Source organism: Cydia pomonella, chromosome 3 (assembly GCF_033807575.1).
Source record: "Cydia pomonella isolate Wapato2018A chromosome 3, ilCydPomo1, whole genome shotgun sequence".
Lineage (NCBI taxonomy): Eukaryota > Metazoa > Arthropoda > Insecta > Lepidoptera > Tortricidae > Cydia > Cydia pomonella.
In genome coordinates, this window is record NC_084705.1 from 17,647,402 (window position 1) to 17,669,011 (window position 21,610).

The 21,610-nt window shown below is 34.7% G+C and overlaps 1 protein-coding gene across 1 annotated transcript in view; it reads left to right on the forward strand.

The window, feature by feature from the left end:
- Positions 1-21,610, forward strand: part of LOC133516200 (cell adhesion molecule Dscam2-like) — a 294,499-nt gene that overhangs the window by 113,558 nt on the left and 159,331 nt on the right. Inside the window, exons 5-6 of the mRNA XM_061848998.1 lie at positions 6,763-6,817; positions 18,357-18,391. Of these exons, the coding sequence (XP_061704982.1) occupies positions 6,763-6,817; positions 18,357-18,391 (90 nt within the window). The remainder of the gene's footprint in view (positions 1-6,762; positions 6,818-18,356; positions 18,392-21,610) is intronic.

Sequence of the window (21,610 nt, forward strand, 5' to 3'; positions counted from 1 at the left end):
GTGTAAATAAGTCAACAATACGACTTTATGCCTCAAAGAGAAATCAAACAATTGGATCTAATAAATTTAGCATAAATACCGCCTTTTTAAATAGCATAATAATTACAGTCGATAGATCCATTTATTAACCAAAAATTGCATACCATCAGATCCATAGCGCAAAACAAATATCTTATACCTTTAAACGAGCAATTCTTGTATATATATATATATATATATTTCCGGGATCTCGGAAACGGCTCTAACGATTTTGCTGAAATTTGGTATATGGGGGTTTTTGGGGGTAAACAATCGATCTAGATTAGTCTTATGTTTGGGAAAACGCGTGTTTTCGAGTTTTCATGCGTTTTTCTTTCGACGCAGAATATGGTCGCTAATTTCGTGTTGCCGGCCACTGTCCGTCTGGTCCAGCGGGTTAAGACGTGGACTGCTAAACGAGTGTTACGGGTTCGAATCTCGCCCAGTGACTTACTTATGTTTTTTTTTATATGTTCAAGTTTATATATAGTTTTTTAATTTTTATTGTTTTAGACAAGTTTAATTTAGTAAAAAATGTAGTTAAGATTATCACCTATACACCACCATATTACAATAAATAGTTATAACCGAGCTAAGCTCGGTCGCCCAGGTACTAATTACTAAAACGATTTCACTTATCCAGAATAGAAGGCAAAAAGACCTTTATCAATTAAAAAATGATCTTTCTATCCCACATTATTCATGCAATAATGACAAACAAAACTTATTCAGGATCTCCTGAGAAATTGACTTTTTTCACATCCGACCATATAGAACTAGAAGCGAGATTTGTCACGTGACTATGACAATACGCTGTCCGCTGTAAAATACCTCCCCCAAGTGACGCTTACGCTTGACGCTTCCTATTGTCTTTCCTGACCCTGGGATATACAAAAAATTTACAGTTTCAAGTGTCAATTGACGGCGTGCTCACGGAGAGAAATAAGTATGGTTAGAGTGCTCACTCTATACATGGCTATCCATACATTATAATATAATAATAATTAAGTTTTAAACCTAATCTTATACCTTTAAACGAGCAATTCTTGTATATATATATATATATATATTTCTGTGATCTCGGAAACGGCTCTAACGATTTCGCTGAAATTTGGTATATGGGGGTTTTTGGGTTGTATACAATCGATCTAGTCTTATGTTTGGGAAAACGCGTGTTTTCGAGTTTTCATGCGTTTTTCTTTCTTCGCAGAATATGGTCGCTAATTTCGTATTACCGGCCACTATCCGTCTGGTCCAGCGGGTTAAGACGCGGACGGCTAGAAACGAGTGCGGGTTCGAATCTCGCCCGGTGACTAACTTTTGTTTTTTTTTTTATATATATGTTCAAGTTTATTTATAATTTTTTAATTTTTATTGTTTTAGACAAGTTTAATTAATTAAAAAAATGTAGTTAAGATTATCACCTATACACCACCATATTACAATATATAGTTATAACCGAGCAAAGCTCGGTCGCCCAGGTAATACTTACTTATTACGCTTAAATCTTATAAAAAACGGGTTGTTATTTATGTATGGAGTGAGAATTCTTAGACTTAATTATTTCTCTTTGGCGTGGTTAGTGATGAAATGGGCGCCTGTGCATCTGCCGACTTACATTTCTGAGAGACCCAATTGGAATAACAATCGCTAGAATACCTGTAATTTATAGTTAGGTAACGTATAAGTCCATTTTCTCATACAATCCTATGTCCATGTTACAATTGGTACGGGTTTTTGTTGATTGACAAACAAAAGCAATATTTTCCGCTTTCCCGATAAGCCGGGCTCAAGTGAGCGTCCAACCTTCGTCCGACGGATTCGTCGTGACTGCGGGATTACTGCCATCTTGCCTCGGTCGGACGTGGCGGCGACATCTAGTTAGGGTGACATGAACAAATTCCCTACAACTATTTGGTAATTATTAACGCATTCATTGCCAGCCCAAGCTACGTCCTACGCCTGTAGGCGATAAAGTATTGTTTCTGCCTTGTACCTAACGAAAAGTGCCTACGAACAAAGAAATAACGGGTCGCTACAATAAAGAAGAGTTGATGATTAACATGATTAGCCAGTCAATTAGATATGGGTGAGTTTGGAGCTATTTATGTAACTAAGTATGTATTTATCCGTTATAACTATTATAAGTATGTATATCGTCGCCTAATACCCATAGTACAAGCTTAACTGAGTTCAGCGTTAGGTATTTCTGTGTATGATTGTCCCCAAATATGTATTAATTTATTTATTTTTTACTTATCCGCCACTTTAGTTAATAGCGTGATTCTTCCTTTGAGGCTGATAGTCTTCTAGAGTTCAAATCCCGGTGAAGGCATTTATATATTTGTGTGATGCGCATCAATATTGATAACTTATGGAAGTTTAGTATGTACATGACCCCCCCCCCCCCTGCATAGACTTATTGTATGCAGGGGGGGGGGGGGTTGTTTTATCACATCTCTCTGCATCTGACTGTACCTATTTGTCTACAATTGCCGGTATTCTTAAACTCGCTATAAATTATTGACCCACATTTGTCAATTGGTCAATTTAGTTGGTGCGGATTACATTTGTGTTTTGACGAAGCATGTGGCGGATTGCATTTGTGTTTATTTAAAAAAATCTATATTAATTTTAAAAAATCGGGTTGCACTCCAGGAGTGCCGGCAGAAGTGAAAACTTGAATATTAACGTTGAGTAGCAGTTTTATAAAAAGAGATAATTCTCTATTATACCTACGAAAATACTCGTAAATTTGAGTGTGGAAGATATTTTGAAATGCGAATTTTAGTGTTAATAATATATAACATATACAGAGTAATTCTACGAGACGTGAGCAGGACTACAGCCTACACAATCAGTAAATGGTTAATGAATCGTTCACCATCATATTAAGTAATCACGCTTCTTTTCTGTTATTTAACTTTTTCGTAACATATCTACAAACATGGACACCCAACAACACAAAGATACATTACAACACAATGAACAAAGATTAAACCTCTTTAACCGTTATGACAGCACTTTGATTATGAAGAAAATAAAATGTCACACTTGAATGAGATACGATTTTTCAAAAGTAATCAGGCTTCGATGACATTCAATTTGCACGTCACCGTGATGTCACGTGTCCGTCTTACGAATTTTCAATCTGACGGTCACGTGACCCTGACGCGAGTTTAACATAATTTTCCCATCACAAAAAGTGCACAGCGGCGGTAAAGAAGTTTTCACTTCAAAAAATAGTTGGAATAATAAAGTCGAACGAAAACAGCAAACTAAAAAATAAGGCCATTGCAATATTTAAGACTGACGGCACATCACGAGCTGTCATTACATTAATAATACCCCCCCTCTTTATTGACGCAATATTTGTCTTGATGTATTCCGAATTTTCTCAATCAATTCCGAGAGCTGTCACTTTCCCAAGACCACTCATCCGTATGAAGGAAGCAACCTACGTAATTCGCTTGTCCCACTCGTCTCGGGAATATTTCGTGACATTTCGCAATCTCGTAATTTGATGCAATAATCTAGAATAGATAGAGATAGATCCTAAACTTGGGGCTTTGATATATGGCATTGTAAACATCTCTCTTAAATAAACTTTGCTTGTTAAGTAATTATATTCAGGCTTTTAATTGTTCCGGCTGAATATTTGCTTTAAGATATACTGAGCAAAATTGGAAAAACGGAACACTCGTGAGATCAACTCAGTGTCTGTTTACACCCGAGCGGCATTCAAATAATAAAAAAAACATATTGTGGTTTTTTAAACATTTTTTTACGATGTATAATATGAGATCAAATTGACAGCGGTCGGCCGTAAAAGGCGTATTACAGATTCAAGCTGTATAACTAACTGAGTTAATGTAAACATTTTGCCCTGCCATTATTGCACGCTTGATAAAACAAATAAACTGTATATCTTCATGGTCCTTGGTCTACCCACAAATTCGAATGCAATATTGTATTGCATTAGCACAAATAATTATGTAGAATCGTAATATTTAGTGGTACTAGCTACGGATTTGAGTACCCAGTTTTATTATGGTCAGGCGAAATAACACGTTGCTGGCCGAACTGAAAGGATATTGCTATATTTATAAGCTTAACACATTTACTGCCAGCAGAGTTGGGTTCTCTGTTCATGGGCGCTTTCCGCCACAAATGGGTTTTCCCGTGTTATTGGCAACGAAAGTAGTGCGTAGCTCGCGCTGTCAGTGAATACGTTAAATTTAAAATGAATAAATAAATTATGTACCTATTAAGACCATTTTGTTTCTATAATTTGTATCAAAAATCAAAATCCTTGCGATATGAATTTCCAAATACCCTCAATAATGCCTATATTTAATACTCACATGCAGTCATATCGGTACAAATTCTTGTCACATCGTTCCTACAATGGCGCCCAAGACTTGTTAGTAATTAAACTACGTTCTACCTATTTCCGGAACATCTGCTCATCAAATATCACGTTATTTGCCGAAGCCAAATAACTTGTAACGCAAATATTTGGACAAATACCTACGCGAGTAATACGCCCACGGCGCTGTTAGGTTAAGGTCTTAGCATTAGAGGCAATTCAAATGATTGGTTGTCAACAAACAGTAGGCCCCAGATGTTTTATTAATGTGTATGGTAACTTCATGTTGTTCATTTATATTATATCGCTATAGCAACGTTTGTTTGAGAGGTTAGTTTTGTAATATTTAGTTAATAAAATACATTAACAGACTGAATGCCCAGAAACCGCTCGGCGGGCGCTCTGTTTACAAAAAAATACGAGTATATATTTTATTGCTATATCATGCTAGAGTTTCTTCAAACGGTGCATGTTTTTGATTTGATCATTGCTGTGTTTACTCGTATGTAAGGCATCGAATACGATGAAGTTACCGCGAGTCTGTTACCTGGGCCCCTACTTCTTTCCTCCCGGGACGTTCTTTGATGTTGTACCGAGTTACGAAGAAACATGTTTCTCCCAATATCAACATTTTTCTTTCTTGCTCACTACTTTATTATATCATGCCCATTACTGTTTGTTCCGACATTGATTTAATGGACATACTTGGGAATAGATTATTTATAACAATAACACGCATAGAAATATATATACATATATATAAAAAATACGACCACGGGGCATAATTAGTTTAGAGATGATATGTCCATCCAATAAACATAAAATGTGCTTACTTATGCTACAATTACATTACTGCCTTCGCACTAGCAAAACGCATGTGGTCGACGCAAGCGACGTTGATGACATATATAATAATGTTAAGAAAAGTATCACGCCATAAGTGATGTAAAATAAATACTAAACAAGCCACTCAGCAAGCAGCAGTTTCCTTAGAAGCACTTTAAACTATTATATATCTTGCCCTTACTTGTCTTTTGACAAGCTTTTATTTTAATCAGTCCTTGTTAGTTTGTAATTTGATTAGGCTAAATTTTAAAAACTATATTAAAACCTTTTGGATATCCAATACGGCTTTTAGGAAAAATAAAGAAACATGCCACCAGGATCCTATTTTAGATTTAAGCTAGTTATTAATGGTAATATTCTAGTAAGGACTTTATTTACATAATGTATATACAGAGGGTATATCCATTATGTAAATAAAGTCCTTACTTGAAAATAGGGTTTCTATTCTAATGTTAAAATAGGTAGGTAAGTAATAAACCCTTTATATAATCGCTAACGCTCTGTCAAAAAACGAAACTACGAGCTATAGACCTCGCAATTAGCTTAAAAAATTTAATAATATTAAATAATTACTTTGTCGAGTCATTATCACAGCGAGCTCACAGTAGTCGCAAGTGCCATAGATACTTCTGGCGCTTAAGTCCTTTATGCCAATTTTGTGAGTGGACTAATCAAATCAAATCCGGTATTTCTACATGCGCCACGCCTCTAGCCACGTCGTATTCGCATCTAAAAATCAAACGCATTGAACGCGCCCGCTTCGCGCCGCGTCGCGCCGCTACGCCTTCGTGCAAGATCGCTCACCTAAAACTCTTCCATATGTATCAACGATTTGTTTCTTCCGCGCCTCACCGCTTCGCCTCGCGTTCGCAAGTGGTTCGCCTACGTAGACGCTGCGTCATGTTGAGCAAACCAGTGGGTGTCATTTATTTATTTATTCAGGAGGCAAACGCGCAGAGGAATTTCCTAATGGTATGCAATTACCGTTGCCCATAGCTGCAACACCAGAGGGATTGTAATTGCGTTGCCGTTTTTTAAGATAGGAGTTCGTCATTGTATTGAGCCATGCAATTTTGTGGCTTGGTGTACATTTACTTACATGACATTTTATCAATAGTAGGTATAAAGTACATAGCCAATTATCCAGCTATCTGTAATTAACTTCCGCTTGGTCATGTGGTTACTTCAATCATACGGGACTTACGGTTGCCGAGCCTTCTCAATTAAGTTAATGTTATGACTCCATTACATTCTTGATCACATCAAGAAGATTATGATTTCAAGAATCTGTCTCCGTGTGTATCGTTCTTAATAAAACTAGATTACTGTATTAATTTGAATAAAAATTGCCAAGTAAAATGCGTAAGCTAGGGTTAGAATCGACAACAGTTCTAAAGTAGTGTTATGTGGATGGTAACCACTTCCTTTATCAAAATATTAAAGCACTACTTTTTCAAACACTATCTACATTGTTACCAGTTGTTAATGCGTGCCTCTCAGTTATTTATCGTGATTTATTTTTATTCCAGGGTCCTCATTGCAGTCACAAGGTGAGGTATCTAGGACGTCACAACCTAATCAAAGGTCAGTACTGCTAGAATATTAATGTAATAATTACTTTAAATAGGTAATCGAAAATAGAGCCCTCTTAAAATACCTAGTGGCATGAATATCGTAACTTTGTAACGAATATTATCTAAACTGAATATCAATCAACATAAAGTTCTTGTAACATTTCTTAAAAGGAATAATAACAAAAGCGATACGTCGTCGAAAGATACAAAAGAAATATCGATATGTTGGTAACATTCCATCACAAATAATGAAAACGTTATCAAAGTCGATCTGCGTCTGACGCCTTGTGTCAGGCCCTTAGCAATATCATAGAGTGCTCCGCTTGTCTCCACTCCCTCAGGTAGAGCACGTCATTCATTACGGGCATAGGTGATAGTGTGCCAGTCATACGCAGTCTAAAACCAAAATATATCTTCCGTTCCTTATGAAAGTTAAGAAATCTGAAGACTAAAATATAGTTCATATAAGCTCGAATAAAAATCATAAAATCATAAATTGAACCCATTTTTAATTAACACTGTGAGAAAAGTTTTATTTTTTCTAGATATACTACTACATTTGGACACCTTAAGAAATTCTAATCACAGATGATACGATTACTCGCGTTTATTGATGCGCGCGGTATAACAATATCAAAACGTTAACGAATTGTAATTGTAAAACCTGAATATCGGTCTTAGCCTCTACAGCTACGTCGTAGCACTTATAGCGTCACTTGTCTCTAAAAGCTATAGAATTTAACATTTAAAACTTTCGGGTTTTGAATACATTTTGAAACATTTAAAATCGCATCTATCGAGTATTAATTTTTTTGCCTTTATTTCGCGGTAGACCCAGTTTTTAAATATGGTCTATAGAATTTGTAGGTACACAGATTTATTAACACGCTTTGGAAGTCAATTCAATTTTAGACTTTGATATCAAAATGATGTCATTTTGTTATTATTCGCCCGTGCGTCTCGCTCGCGCAAGTACGAGCAAAATGCATGCGCGAATTATAACTAACTAACGTCATTTATATATAAAAACATACGTTCGAATTGGCCTCTTGGTGTAGGTTAATATGAAAAATATAACATCCACTCGCGTGTTTCAGACACGTTAATATAACATTAGTACGACTCAAAGCACAGACAATTAATGTTTTTTTACAGACTACTCAATACCTATATGTCAAATACCGGTTCTTTAACCACAGCAGTCGCCTCAAGCCCATATTTCACATATTTCTAGTAGGTTCCTGGGGGAGCAGAGGGCAAGCACTCTGCGATATTACTTAAGGCTCGACGTACTGCGATGTGAGAATGAAATCAGATATGCAAATGTCAATAGGAGTATATGTATTAAGCTTTTATATCCATCCTTTCATCATCTCATCCTTTTTAAGATGCATAATAATGACGTCGAAACGTCTATTTGGTTTGTTGCATGTGTGTGGTCAATCGAACTTTCCGAGAACTGCACTCCGGAAGTTATTGGTCCTATCTCGAGCTCTGTGCATCAGAAAGGCAACACGATACCGCAGTATTGTTTCAAAGCCATTCGTGTTAGCCTCTAAAAACATGCCTGAAGCACTGCACTAGTGAGGCAACCCAAACAACATCCTGAAGGCGTCATTACTGGACTCATAGACTACCCGTATTGATAGTTTTTCTAGTGTAATCGTTTTTAAGCGTTTGGGACTTTAAATTTCTCCTATAAGCTTTAATATGTATTCTAATAAAACGGACATTGAAATTTCACGTATGGCGCAAATGTACAGTTTTCGTTAGAGGAACGGATTAGTATTCATTTATTTCTTTCCATATTAACATTAATTAATTCATACTTAAATTTGGAATGAATACATTTGTCTGGGTAGCAGTGTTTTGAGCTGGCAACTTTACGTTCAGCGCTCGCTAGTGATAAACACGGACTTAGAAAATAATCTTTTCACCACACCAACTGGTAAAGGCCCTCTTGATTGTTCAAAAACTAATGAGAAAGTTGAATTTTATCCACATGTGGGGCGAAGTAATCAAATGCAAATTATGAGTTGTTTCCTTATGTTAGCTGGTAGAATTGACTTTTAAATGATGATTTTAGATGATATATTTTTAATTAAGTTCTTTTGGATTTGATTTGGTTTGATTTTTTTTTTAGTATTTCATAGTTAGTATTTTCCTCGCGTTGGTGTGGTGAAAAATATTGTGTTTCACTCGGAGGCAAAGTTTGTTTAACCCTCGTGCATTGAAACCCTCGCAACGCTCAAGATTCCACTTCTCGAATCACTCGCTACGCTCGTGGTTCAATTTTGGAATCTTTCGCTTGCTTGTGTATCAATATTAGCATGAGCGGTTAAACAACAACTTTGCCCCCTTGTAAAACAAATAACTAGTATATCTCCATGTTGATAAATAGTACATTGAGCAACGAGGGGGGGGGGGGGGGAGGTAAGTGAAATTTTGCAAGCGAGATCTTTACATGACTGACATGACATGATTCATTAAAGACTCGAGTTTGCATTCTTACACCCAGAGTTACACACAATATTTTTCGTCACATTTGCGAAGAAAACGAACGAACGGATGGACAGCGGAGTCTTAGTAATAGGTCCCGTTTTACCCTTTGGGTACGGAACCCTAAAAAGCTAATGAGTTATAGCTTTTTAGAATCATTAACAAAATCAGAATCATTAAATACATGTCTTTGTCCTTCAGTATACCTGCATGAATGTCTATTTTGAGCAAGTGTGATGAAAATAGTTATTTATACAACAAGAGAGCAAAGTTTGATATTTCTTCGAGTGCTTGGGACTCAAAAGTCCCGTGCAAGCGAAAGATTCTATAATAGATTCACGAGCGTAGCGAATCTTGAGCGTAGTAAGGGACTCAAAAGCGCACGAGATGTAAATAACTTTGATCTCGTGTAGTACCCAAAATTTTTCACGTCAGTCAGCCATCAAAAAATACAACCTGAAAAAATTTAATCCGTCTTCATCACTATTTCACTCATGTTTTCTAAAGGTTTTCTAACAATTAACTTTAATTACCATAATAAAACAAAACGAAAGAAATTTCAATAAAATAATACGAAAATAATGACTTAACGAACATCAATTGACAGTTCAATCGACAACTTTAAAAAAAAAAAGAAAACTTTGTAAGATACGGTCCGAATTGCGGATACTAAATCAAATCAATTGTCAATTATAGTATAGATCGTTAAAAGTAGTTAAGTAGAATTATTTACTGCGTAACAATTCCGTAAATTTGTATAAGTTCATTGTTTTGATTGTATAATAAAATGCGTAAAATATGGTGTTTTTATCAAATTTTAAACTTTTATTTCATTAATTAATTATTACGATTGTAGACTCGTAGGGTGTTTTGGAACGATGCGGTCTGACTTATTTCGGGGGTCTATTATAAACCGTTAATATACCGTTGAATTACGTATGCACTTTTTTTGTCTGAGGTGAATCTTCATAATCTCTAAACAACCACGTCGCTACTGGAAAGAGCTGCTAGATCACGTAAGTTGCCAAATAAATTAATTCTAACTATTCTGTTTTTCTACGGAATATCATATTTAAATTGTTTGTTCAAACGTACGTACAAAGTTTGACCCCATGCCGGGCAAGCGAAATGGCGTTATCACATTCAATACGTATCGAACTACAATAAAATGTAAAAGGAACTTGTATAGCCGCCGTACGTTTGCTCTGCATTTTATCTCGCGAGATGCAATGGGACGCCGGATAAAACTCGTAAGAGAGAGCCACTCAACAATATTGCTCTAGACGTTTCACAGTGCCCGCTTGGAAACGGTACTGTAAAGCAGACGCTTTGCTTTCCATATATATTATATTGAGGCAACAGGAGTGGTCATTTCTCCACAAACGTACTTGACTGTTTCCTCCGTGGTTTTTAAAGCTAGAGCAATTGTTTTTTCAACACAGATTATTATTATTAATATCTGTGTCGGACTGTTTTGCTTTTTTTGATATTTTTGTTTCTTAAGGCGCTAGTGCACTACAAATATTTACAAAAACGGCCTAATTTACTAGGCCGCCAAGAGAAGCATGGTAATCAAAACTGTCAATTAGCCTAAAAAGCAAAACAGTCTGACACAGATAATTTCATTATCATTTAGATTTCAAAATTTCGTTTTTGGTTAAGTTTTGGAGGAGGAAACAGTCGAAAGTACGAAACATAATTTTTTAAGATTTTTACGCAGGATTTTTCGCCGAAAATGGCGTTGTCCTTATCGCACTAGTTTTAGGAACCGCATTCGTTAGCGAGACGGATATATTCACCTAAATTATTTAAAACTCAGCTCCCGTATCCTCTTAATCTGCTGGTTGCTATCTCTATTGCACGCGCATAATTCTATTGCTGTCCCGCCTCGCCTATGACGCCGGTTGCCAATGTCACTGTGCGAGCTTGACAGCAATATAATTATGCGCGTTCAGAAGATATAGCAACAGGCGGGTCAATGTATGAATTGTTTTATGTAAAGCGTCTCTTCTTTAGCATGTATGGTTTGGTCAGTTTGAATTTAGAATTTCTTTTATTTGAGAAGGATTGTGACGCATCTTTGAAATAGTAGATTTATAATTTAACTATACCAAATGTTGACTAAACTAAAAATGAGTTTAATATTTTAAAAAATATGTAGAATGTTGGCAGTATTTATTTATTCCCGTCAGAGTAGGGGTATTTTAACAACATTTTTATACTTCGTTATCTATAATTTGGAAGTGTGTAGATTTTTAATTTTGTAACAAAAGCTTTTTAAGATTCCATTATAACAATGAACCCTTAAAATTTGAGTATGATTGTAGTATAGCTAAAGCTTTGTGGCAGTAATGCAGTCGGCAGCAGCAATACTGCCGCGGTCGACTGCATTACTGTAGGAAATGTCAAATATATCGGTCATTTACCTAATACCAAATCTATCAAATTTACTAATATGAAAATATAACAAAAATTATCTGTTCCGTAGCGGTGCGCGGCAACCACTGCTAGACACCAAAATTGGCCTGGACGTGAACCGCATGTACATGTAACGATGCGACAAAATCGCGGGGGGAGCCACGCCTCATTTTTGGCAACAAGGTTTAAACAAATAAGCTTTTACTATACTTGAATCAATTTATATACTTTTTTTACAAACAGTGAGGTACCTCACGAGCCTGTTCAGTATTGGGGCTATAGTCTCGGAAATCTAAAACGAACATTACATAAAATAAAACTTAAATTTAAAATGAAATTTTATAAAAAACGAACATACTTTGAAATAAAATAATGCAAAATATAAGTTTCTTTAATACTACAAGGAACTTAAAATAAGCGTATTTATTTTAGAATGTAAACAGCATGCCTCATTTGGACTAAAAATTATTCATTTTACTGCAACATTTATAAGCAATAGCGGCTAATGAAGGTTTGGATTTTTGTATTTACAATTACGTAAAAATATATTAAACTCGATACTTACTTTCCTGTATTTTTATTATTTGCAACTGAGACTTGTAGGTACTCAAACCGACTCGACCTTGAGTACTGTGAGGGCCGTTTGAACGAGTGCGACATAATATCGCAGTTGAAATTGCTTCACTAGGGATGTATGGAATAGGAATCTATGCCTTATACGAGTAAATCTACGTTAGAAGTCATATTATTGGGTCGTATATAATAATCTGTTATTTGGGGCAGCTGATAAATAGGCTGATTTTATTTCCGTTAGATTTGGATAAGATTTGGCTGGTTTAAGAGGTCCTCATTCTGGGTGGTATACATCCGAAATCCCAATTTGGGTCAAAAAAAATATAAAAATATCAAACGTTTTCATAACTCAGTTTAAGATTTTTTAGGATATTATGTACAGAATAAGGAACTATCTATTCGCCAAATTTAGTCGAAATCTAATGAAAAAAAAGTCGTTAATATAAAAATCGACCCTAATAGGAGGTATTACGATTAAGTTTGACGAATTTAACGACCTAATTAAATTCGACCTAAGTTTTTTAACATTTTTTACTTGTAGCCAAATAATGTATTTGCAGTATTTCATAGGTAGAACTCTTAAGTTAAGTTCTTTTTTTTTTTCATTAATTCCCTAACCCTAATGAATAGAAAATCAGAAGATAATGACAATATAACTTTATTTTACTCATGTAAACCAACAGAAGTCGGTTATACTGACGTACTGGCCCTTTTTCGCTTTACTGTAACCCGCTGTAAACGCAATCCTATCTGCTAGGAATCCCATTTCAAAAGGGTTTTTACCAGTTTACTGTGAGTACGGCTCCAATTGTTTACTCGATAATATCACTCTTGCCACCAAGCCAGCCAAATAACTAGTCTAACCCTGTTTTGTAAGTTTCAATATTAGAAGGCAAGTGAAGTTTGGGAGCTATCCTTCAAATTAAATTTGAACCTAATCCTTTAATTGGAGGATACCAATTAGAGATATTAGTTGGGACCGGCTAGCTTTGACGGAAATTCTAATGTATGACATCACTATTAATTAATGCAGTACCGTTCTCATTTGATTTTAGAGTGAAAACATCTCAGTATCGAGGTTTTTCCTGGACAGTTGCACTTATTATCGCATTATTTAAATTTTCTGTTTGTTAACTTTTTTTTTTCATAAAGAAAACCATATTAGATGTACTGAAATTTTGCCCTCGTAAGCTTATATAGTGTATGTATCATTGAAGTCGTATACTCCAATCGTTAGTTGTTTTTAGAAATGCTTTATTTGCGCATGACTTACAAAAATTTAGATCAGCTATTTTAATTTATAATTTATATTTGTGATAGTCGTACGTATTTGTTAGAATAACTAACACATTTTAATCCTGAGCCAATTATGTAATGGCAGTTTTATTTCCTTTTTAGTATCAATTCTTCATTCCATAAAAGGTTTAACCATCATAAAATACGTGGGGCAGACATTATCCGGAATATATTTGCCACCATCTCGTGTGTTGCTTCACAAACACACCGTCGTTTATGCAACATTTGGAATAAAATTTATGACCCGGTCGTCTACTTAGAAAGTTACTTCTTACTGCGTATTACATTTGTTTTTAATGTTATTAAAATAGCTATGTGGCCTAGCGTGTCTTTTATTATTATTTATTTTTATGTAGCAAATTGTGTTTAAATTGCTCTTGAACACTATAGGTAACGCTAAAACAAATGTTTGTTTTTGCAATAACAATTAAATATGTACTAACTACAAAATATGTAGCCTTAGTTTTCTAATATTTAAAAAAAATCTAAAATGAAATTTAATAGTTCTTAAATATAGACGGCACGCTATAGACATTTTTTATATCCGTATATTAAAGAGTATTTTCTAATGTTAACCTGGATACAGTATCAATATCTAGGTAATAAATAATAATACGTTAGTAATTCCGGATAAAATTGTGTAAAAGGATACTTGATTTATTCTCAAGCAAACTCAATACTTATGTTATTTTGTAAACATATTCAACGTCAATGTTATAAAAAATCTTAGACCCCAGCCTGAGCGTAAAATATTCGCGAGCACGACTTGACCGCGTTCTGCTCTCGGTGAGTGACTGATCAAAGTAGCATGCGTAGAAACTGTTAGACTACTTATACATTACATAGCTACGCTTAACACAGAGCGTATGTATTCAAACTAGAAAAAAAAAATTACTATCTAACTAGAAATAATTGATATGTTACAGTCAGCAATTTATAGGCTCAGCCTGTGTCGTGAAAGTGAGATAAATACGTAGGGTACCCATGAAACAAACTTCTGCGCTAGTGTTAATTTGGTTTAGCATTAACAGTTTACGTTGTCTCTAATTTCCACATCAAATAATGAATACGACTGAACCCTTCGAGGGTCGGTCTAAGTAATATAACCCGGCGATAGATATAACTTACATCCATTTTTCCTTTTACATTTACCTACTATTGGAAACCTTTCAAGATACTTAACAATCGAGCTTAACTTTTAAATAGTTAATAACTAAAACTTCATATTCAAGAATAACTATTGTAGTAATTGCTAGGATAGTTCCTAGACTAGCTTAAATGTGGTTGAATTAATTATAAATAGCTGGTCTGGCTAGAATTGTACATGTGTCTTCCATTCACACTATGTTCCTGCGACAGCGATCAAGTGGAAAATCTTTATTAGAAAACCTAGCCTAACCTGCCAGGAGCCCACTTAGTGGGTACTCATTGGTTTTGCTTAGATGCCAGATACCCCACTAGGGGTTGTTAAACAAAAAAGTTTTATATATCATATTATTTAGACAATATGTTTGATATGTCGCAAATCACCAAATCCATTCGGGATTGTGCACGTATATTTTACAACCTAATGGTATTTCGAAAACTATTCGGAACTGCTTCCAATAGCTCTATTTTAAAAATTATCTATTTTCGTTATTTATACTTACATAAAAATGTGTCACGTAGTAGCGAAACTAAAAACCAACAAAATAAAAGTAACAAGATGTTTGATTATGAAACTTGGTACAGCCCTGGCGCCCGCCTAGTGGATGCTAGCTCAGTGTACACACACTACTGTGTAAATATTGCAAGGGTTTTTGGAGTACTATTTATTTTTTTGTTAGGCGTTGACTATGGTATATATTCTTGTAACTCCTGACAAACCTCCAATAAGTGAACTATCTATGAGTGCGGCAGTAGCTTTAGTAGATTACAACTAGGCTCCTTAAGATTCATTTGCTATTATACAGCTATCAGTCGAACAGTTGCTTTTCTCAAAATTTTGTTGTTGTTCTCAGTGGCGCAGGTATGGTAATTCCTCAACCCGCAGCACCTTAAATGTTTTAAACTACACGTTAAACCCATACTGCACTAAGTAGGAATACCTGTATGCGCTGCACACCTCACAGTAATGCAGTTTGTATGTTTGTGCGCATTTGCATTAGCATGATAAATGGCCTCTATTCAAATACATAAAGCTACATTTGTGTTTAGTTTTTGTAGAAAAACTTAAAAGTACTGATGTTTTAGTTTATATTAATTGGGGCAGGAAATTTAACGACTGCTCTTAACGACGCCTGCTTGACTTGCACTTGCTGATGCCGCAAAACAGATGTTTTTTCCAGAGTAACTTTTATTTAACTGCATTTACATTTGGACAGTGTCCAGTTAAGTTATAAGACACTCCATTATTCTATCGATTCTAAGCTGCACTTGTAATGCTACGACGTAGCGTTACAAGCGCAGCATAGCTCTCGACTCGTAGCTTATAACACTACTGTTCGGGATTGTAGGAATTGAGTCATGTGATATTATTGGGAATAATAATCCCACCCTAAATATTTTTTTCACGTCAGCAGCTCGGACAAGGGTAATTTTCTGTTTAATAACAGTGAGAAAAATCGCATTTTGCTCACTGAGTGATACTAAATAACATTCAAGTTACCTTTATAGTCGAATGTCATTTCAACGGGCGGGGCCAAAAAGTTACAAGTTTCGTAATATTTGGATTATATTGTCTTTGTCCCTTTCACGTCAATACCAAAAAAGAAAGAGACAAAATACGTAATTCAACGGTATATTGACGGTTAATAGACCCCTAAAATAAGTCAGACCGCATCGTTCCAAAACATCCTACGAGTCTTCATTCATAATAATTGATTAATGACATAAAATTTAATAAAAACACCATATTTTACGTATTATATTATACAATCAAAACAATGTACTTATAAATATTTACGCAATTGTTAAGCAAAGTAAATTACAAAGTTTTTATTTACAAAAAAGTTGTCGATTGTACTGTCAATTGATGTACGTTATTTCATTATTTCCGTATTATTTTATTGAAATTTCTTTCGTTTTGCTTTATTGCGGTAATTAAACTTAATTGTTAGAATACCTTAAGAAAACATGAGTGAAATAGTGATGAAGACGGATTACATTTTTTGAGGTTGTATTTATACTTTCCAAATATGTATGTTCTCACTACTGACGTGAAATGTTGTGTACTATACGAGATTAAAGTTAATTTACATCTCGTGCGCTTTTGAGCCCCTTACTACGTTCAAGATTCTATTATCTATTATAGAATATTTCGCTTGCACGGGACTCAAAATAAGCACTCGAAGAAATATCAAACTTTGCTCTCATGTTGTACAAATAACTATTGTACAAGCTTTACTTATATACAGTTCAACTTATCCATTTATCCCATACGTTGTTATTAATACAGGGTGATTCATGAGACGTGAGCAGGACTAAGCCTACACAATCAGTAAATGTTAATGAATCGTTCACCGTCATATTTAAGTAAAACAATCACGCTTTTTATCTGTTATTTAACTTTTTGTTAAGGACAAATTTGATTATCTACAATCATGGACACCCTACAACACTTAATTAACAAAGATAAAACCTCTTTAACCGTTATGACAGCAGTTTGATTATGAAGAAAATAAAATGTCACACTTGAGTGAGATACGATTTTATAAAAGTAACCACACTCCGATGACATTCAATTTGTCACTTATTATGGATAAAACAAAGAGGGTGACCATAAATATCGTAAATAAAATACAACTCTTTTTTTTGAACAGTAAAAATTAAATTAACGTTAGTCTCACAAATACTGGTACGAAACAGTTGCTGATAATTTACTGAATATGCAGGCTTGATCCTGCTCACGTCTCCTGAATCATCCTGTATAATTATCTCCTTAATTTATTGTGTTACTGAGGGGAGCTCCAAAAGTTCGCGGAATTGTGGGGATAGGGGTAGGGATTAGCATAATAGTACTAATAAGGAACTCATTAAAAAAAAATATGCCAAACAATCGCCGATTGAACAAGTCAATCCAGAAGAACTTTGTAAGCATTGAGCAAATTGACAAAAAAATCGACGCGTCTAGGAAGCTTTTGGAACAGTGTGGCGAAAAAAAGCACACCACTTGCAGCGGATTGTGACTGGATATAACCTGGGTTTATCTTTTTTAATCAGAGCCTAAAGAGAAGACGATGCAGTGGCATAAAAAAGGTATCCCGCCATCTAAGAAAATCAAGGTGTTTATATCGGCTAGTGGCTACGATTTTCTAAAAATGTCAAGGAATTTTGATGGCTGACTACAAAGATAAGGGTGTCACTATTACTGGAGAGTACTATACAAGATTGTTGGAACAAATGCGAGACTCTATTTTAAAAAAAGGTGCGGGAACTTGACCAAGGGTGTGCTGTTGCTTCAAGAAAATCCTCCGGTTCACAAGAGTCGTATTGCTATGGTTGTCCTGAATAAATGTGACTTCGAAATTTTGGCTCCCCCCCACTACAGTCTGTACCTGGCCCCCAGGGAGTTGCTGGGAATGAAATAAATAAATAAAATAATAATTTTATTCAACATTTTCTTATAGAATAATAAGCTTTACTTTTTAAAATTTACTAATAAAATTACTTTCTTTAGTTTCGGTTTTTAATTTATCCGGTAAGTTATTACCTATGTATATGTAAGTAAATTGGTTTTGTGGCCAACATATAAGTAATCCATTGTATGTATCTTTTTGTTTCAGTGAGCAAAACCTAGATCCGGGATATCATACTTACGGTAAGTTGAAATTGTGTTACCGTTTTTAGGGTTCTGAAGACAAAATGGCGAAACAGAACTCTTGTAGTTTCAATCGTTTGTCCGTTATGAAATTTGTGTTTGACTGTTTGGTGATCCGCTATTTAAGTAGACTAGAACTTAGCGCAACTACATAGACATACTTTGCATGATCCCGTTCCACATTGAACGTTTTTAGTGGCGGGTGGAGGGAGGAGGCACTTCATACCTACATTTTGCTAAAATTAATAAAAATGTTTCGGTGAAAATCTACGCATGATAATCATTCGATAGGTCTTTAAAAACAATAAGGTTTTCTAAAAAGTTTGAATAAGTAAGGATTTTTTGAAATAATGGCTACGAAACCAAATAAATGTGTATTTTTTTAACTTTTGAACCGAACTTTTGATAATTATAAAAACAGCCAAATAAATACTTTACATGAAATTTTTTAACTTCGGTGTTCGGTTGAGTTATTAATGAGTTTTAGTGCTGCTGTATAGATGTTTTGTATCCTGTGAAGGCAGGTACGGAATTATTAACCTTCCATTATGCGTGGTCCAATACGCACTTGGCCAGTTTATGCAGTTCCTTTTATTCATATTGCCTTATTTTAACCAACAATACCTTACTTAAGACGTGCCAGGCTGCTGGTAGGTAACTATTTTTCAATTTTTAAAGCAAACATGATAGCCAGCAATTTTAATGGAATGGAGCTTATTTTAAAATTTAAAACTCATTGTAAGTACCCTTAACTCAAATAAATCCCTAGTTAATGAGGTTTAAAAACATGAGAAGAGAAATATGTTTAACGTAGAGCTGCGAGTGAGATAAGCCGAGTTTTAACCACGGCAAGCTGAACTTAAACTCGAGCAAACTGACACAACTGTAAGAAAATCTTGCGACACAGTGCTACAAAGAACAGCAAACTATCCGCACCTAGAATAACACTACTACTACTAGGTACTAGATAAGGGTAATTCCACGTAAGTAAATAGGGAAACGATGAGACAAAAGTCAACTTGCAATGTAACAACAGTTTTTGTATTCATAATTTCATAATTTGATGATGGAAGAATATTTCAAACCTTCTTGAAATTAATTTAGTGCAGTGGCAAAAAAAAAACACTCATTTGATAAAGGCGTTTGCATTGACCTGTTACAATAAGAGGGTTTTTTACAATTGAAAATCTATCTTATATACAAATATACAGGTGAGCAATGTTTATTAGATTGTAATTATGATTTAATTTAATTCATTTTGGTTGAAATAGTTAGTTTATAATCTTAAACAAAAAAAAAGATGTAGACTAATTTTGTAACGCCAGTTACGACATTAACAGTTTAGTTTCAATAACTTTGTACACTTGACAAAAATAAATATCATTATCTTTATTTATATGAATTTACACAAGGACTAAAAACTATGTGGGGTTATTTTTCGTAAATACTCCATAGTGTAATAAATATTGCTTGTCAAATATATGTAGCGACAGTTACGTAACTGCCGTTACTCACTCATTGTATCGTCAGTTACTTGAATAAATTATGGTATTTTTGGGAAAATGCCGCAGAGAGAATAAGAAAAGAAGAGAAAAATACCAGGAAGGTAAATATGAAGATTAAAAATAAAAAGAACAATGTGTTGAAGAAGAACAGCAAGGAAAAAATAAGTCGTAGATAGTCTGCTCCCGGCGAAAAAGTTAAAAGCTTTGTAAAAACAAAGAAAAAAGTAAGGAAAAGAGTATGAAAGTTGTTTGATGAAGAAACTAAGCGTTCTCGGTTCAGAGGTTTCTACATCTAATTCCTCCATGACGACTCTTCAGACAACGGGAACGGCTATTTCACGAGTCAAAGTCAAAGAGTGACCTAAGTCGACGGAGAAAGTTGCAATTTTTTTTTTTTTCAAAAATATGATATTAGTGATCTTGAAAAGGAAGCATCTAATATAACACGAACATTCTTCTTTAAGCCATATCAGGAGTAACTTTATTTCATGAACGCGAACGACATCACATCAGTGAAGATGAAGATAAGGTTTTGTTAAGGAACGTAAATAACGCTCTTGTATGATAAAATAAATAATTTATCTACATATGGATGTCGAATTTTACTGCTGAGTTTGATAGTAACATCAGTTACAAATTTCCGGTAATCCCAGTTTCGGTATATTTTGTCGATTTTCTAGGATGTGTGTTTTTTTATTTGCTTACTATGATAATAATAAACATGATTAATAATAGATTTTTATCGATTGAAGACTTTTATTAAACAAACTTGAATTCAGAGAAAATAACATTGCCCTGAATCCTTCAGACTTACATGTCTATTCACGGTAACATCAGTTACAACAATTAAATTCAATATTTTACAAAATATGCAAAAGACTTCCCTATTATTTTGAGTGTCCACATTAAGGGCCTTTTTATATTACTTACATTTACAGTTATTATAACTGTTAGCTGTATTAATGGGAGCGTGCGTAATGCGGCTCACAGTAATGGACAGTTCAGTTCACAAGTTCTTCCCGGGTGGTAACCCATAAAGTGGCAATTAAAGAATCATGAGGCTTCCTTTATAAGTACTATCTGCCGCTACAATGGTGAATTGAGGAGAAAACATTATTCCGAGTGTTTCCTCAATTCATCGACAGAGCGGCATCGTCCACATCTTTACAATATAGCTAAATCTCCTATAACCACTTTATAAGGTTATATAGCTTAGGAAGAAATGACTCACGCAATTCCCCCCCTTCTAAACAGTGTAAGTACCTATGGAACGAATACATTTAAATATTTTTTTACCATTTTTTCACGTTTTTTATTTTTATAAAAAGGAATTAAATGTTGCATATAGCGTTGTTGTAACATGGGCATTACATTAAATTCAACCAAACAATTGAACACTGTGACGTATCAATGTCATTTCGAACATCAATCGTTCGAGATAGTAATTACGTTTTGTAGCAAATGTATACACTCGTACTAAACACTAATCAATATGTAAACAGGTCCTAAGACAAGTGCATACGCTCGTAAGGGTCATATAAGATAAAAATTAATTATTGACTATCTCCGCAATGGAGTTAATTAGAATACTAGTGTCTTAGAGAAAGTTACTTAATTTAAGGTTAGGAATGCACCCTTGAAATTAACGGAAATAAAAAAAACACGGTGTATACTACGTCGGTGTTCCCTAGTTGTATCTTGTTTGATATAACAT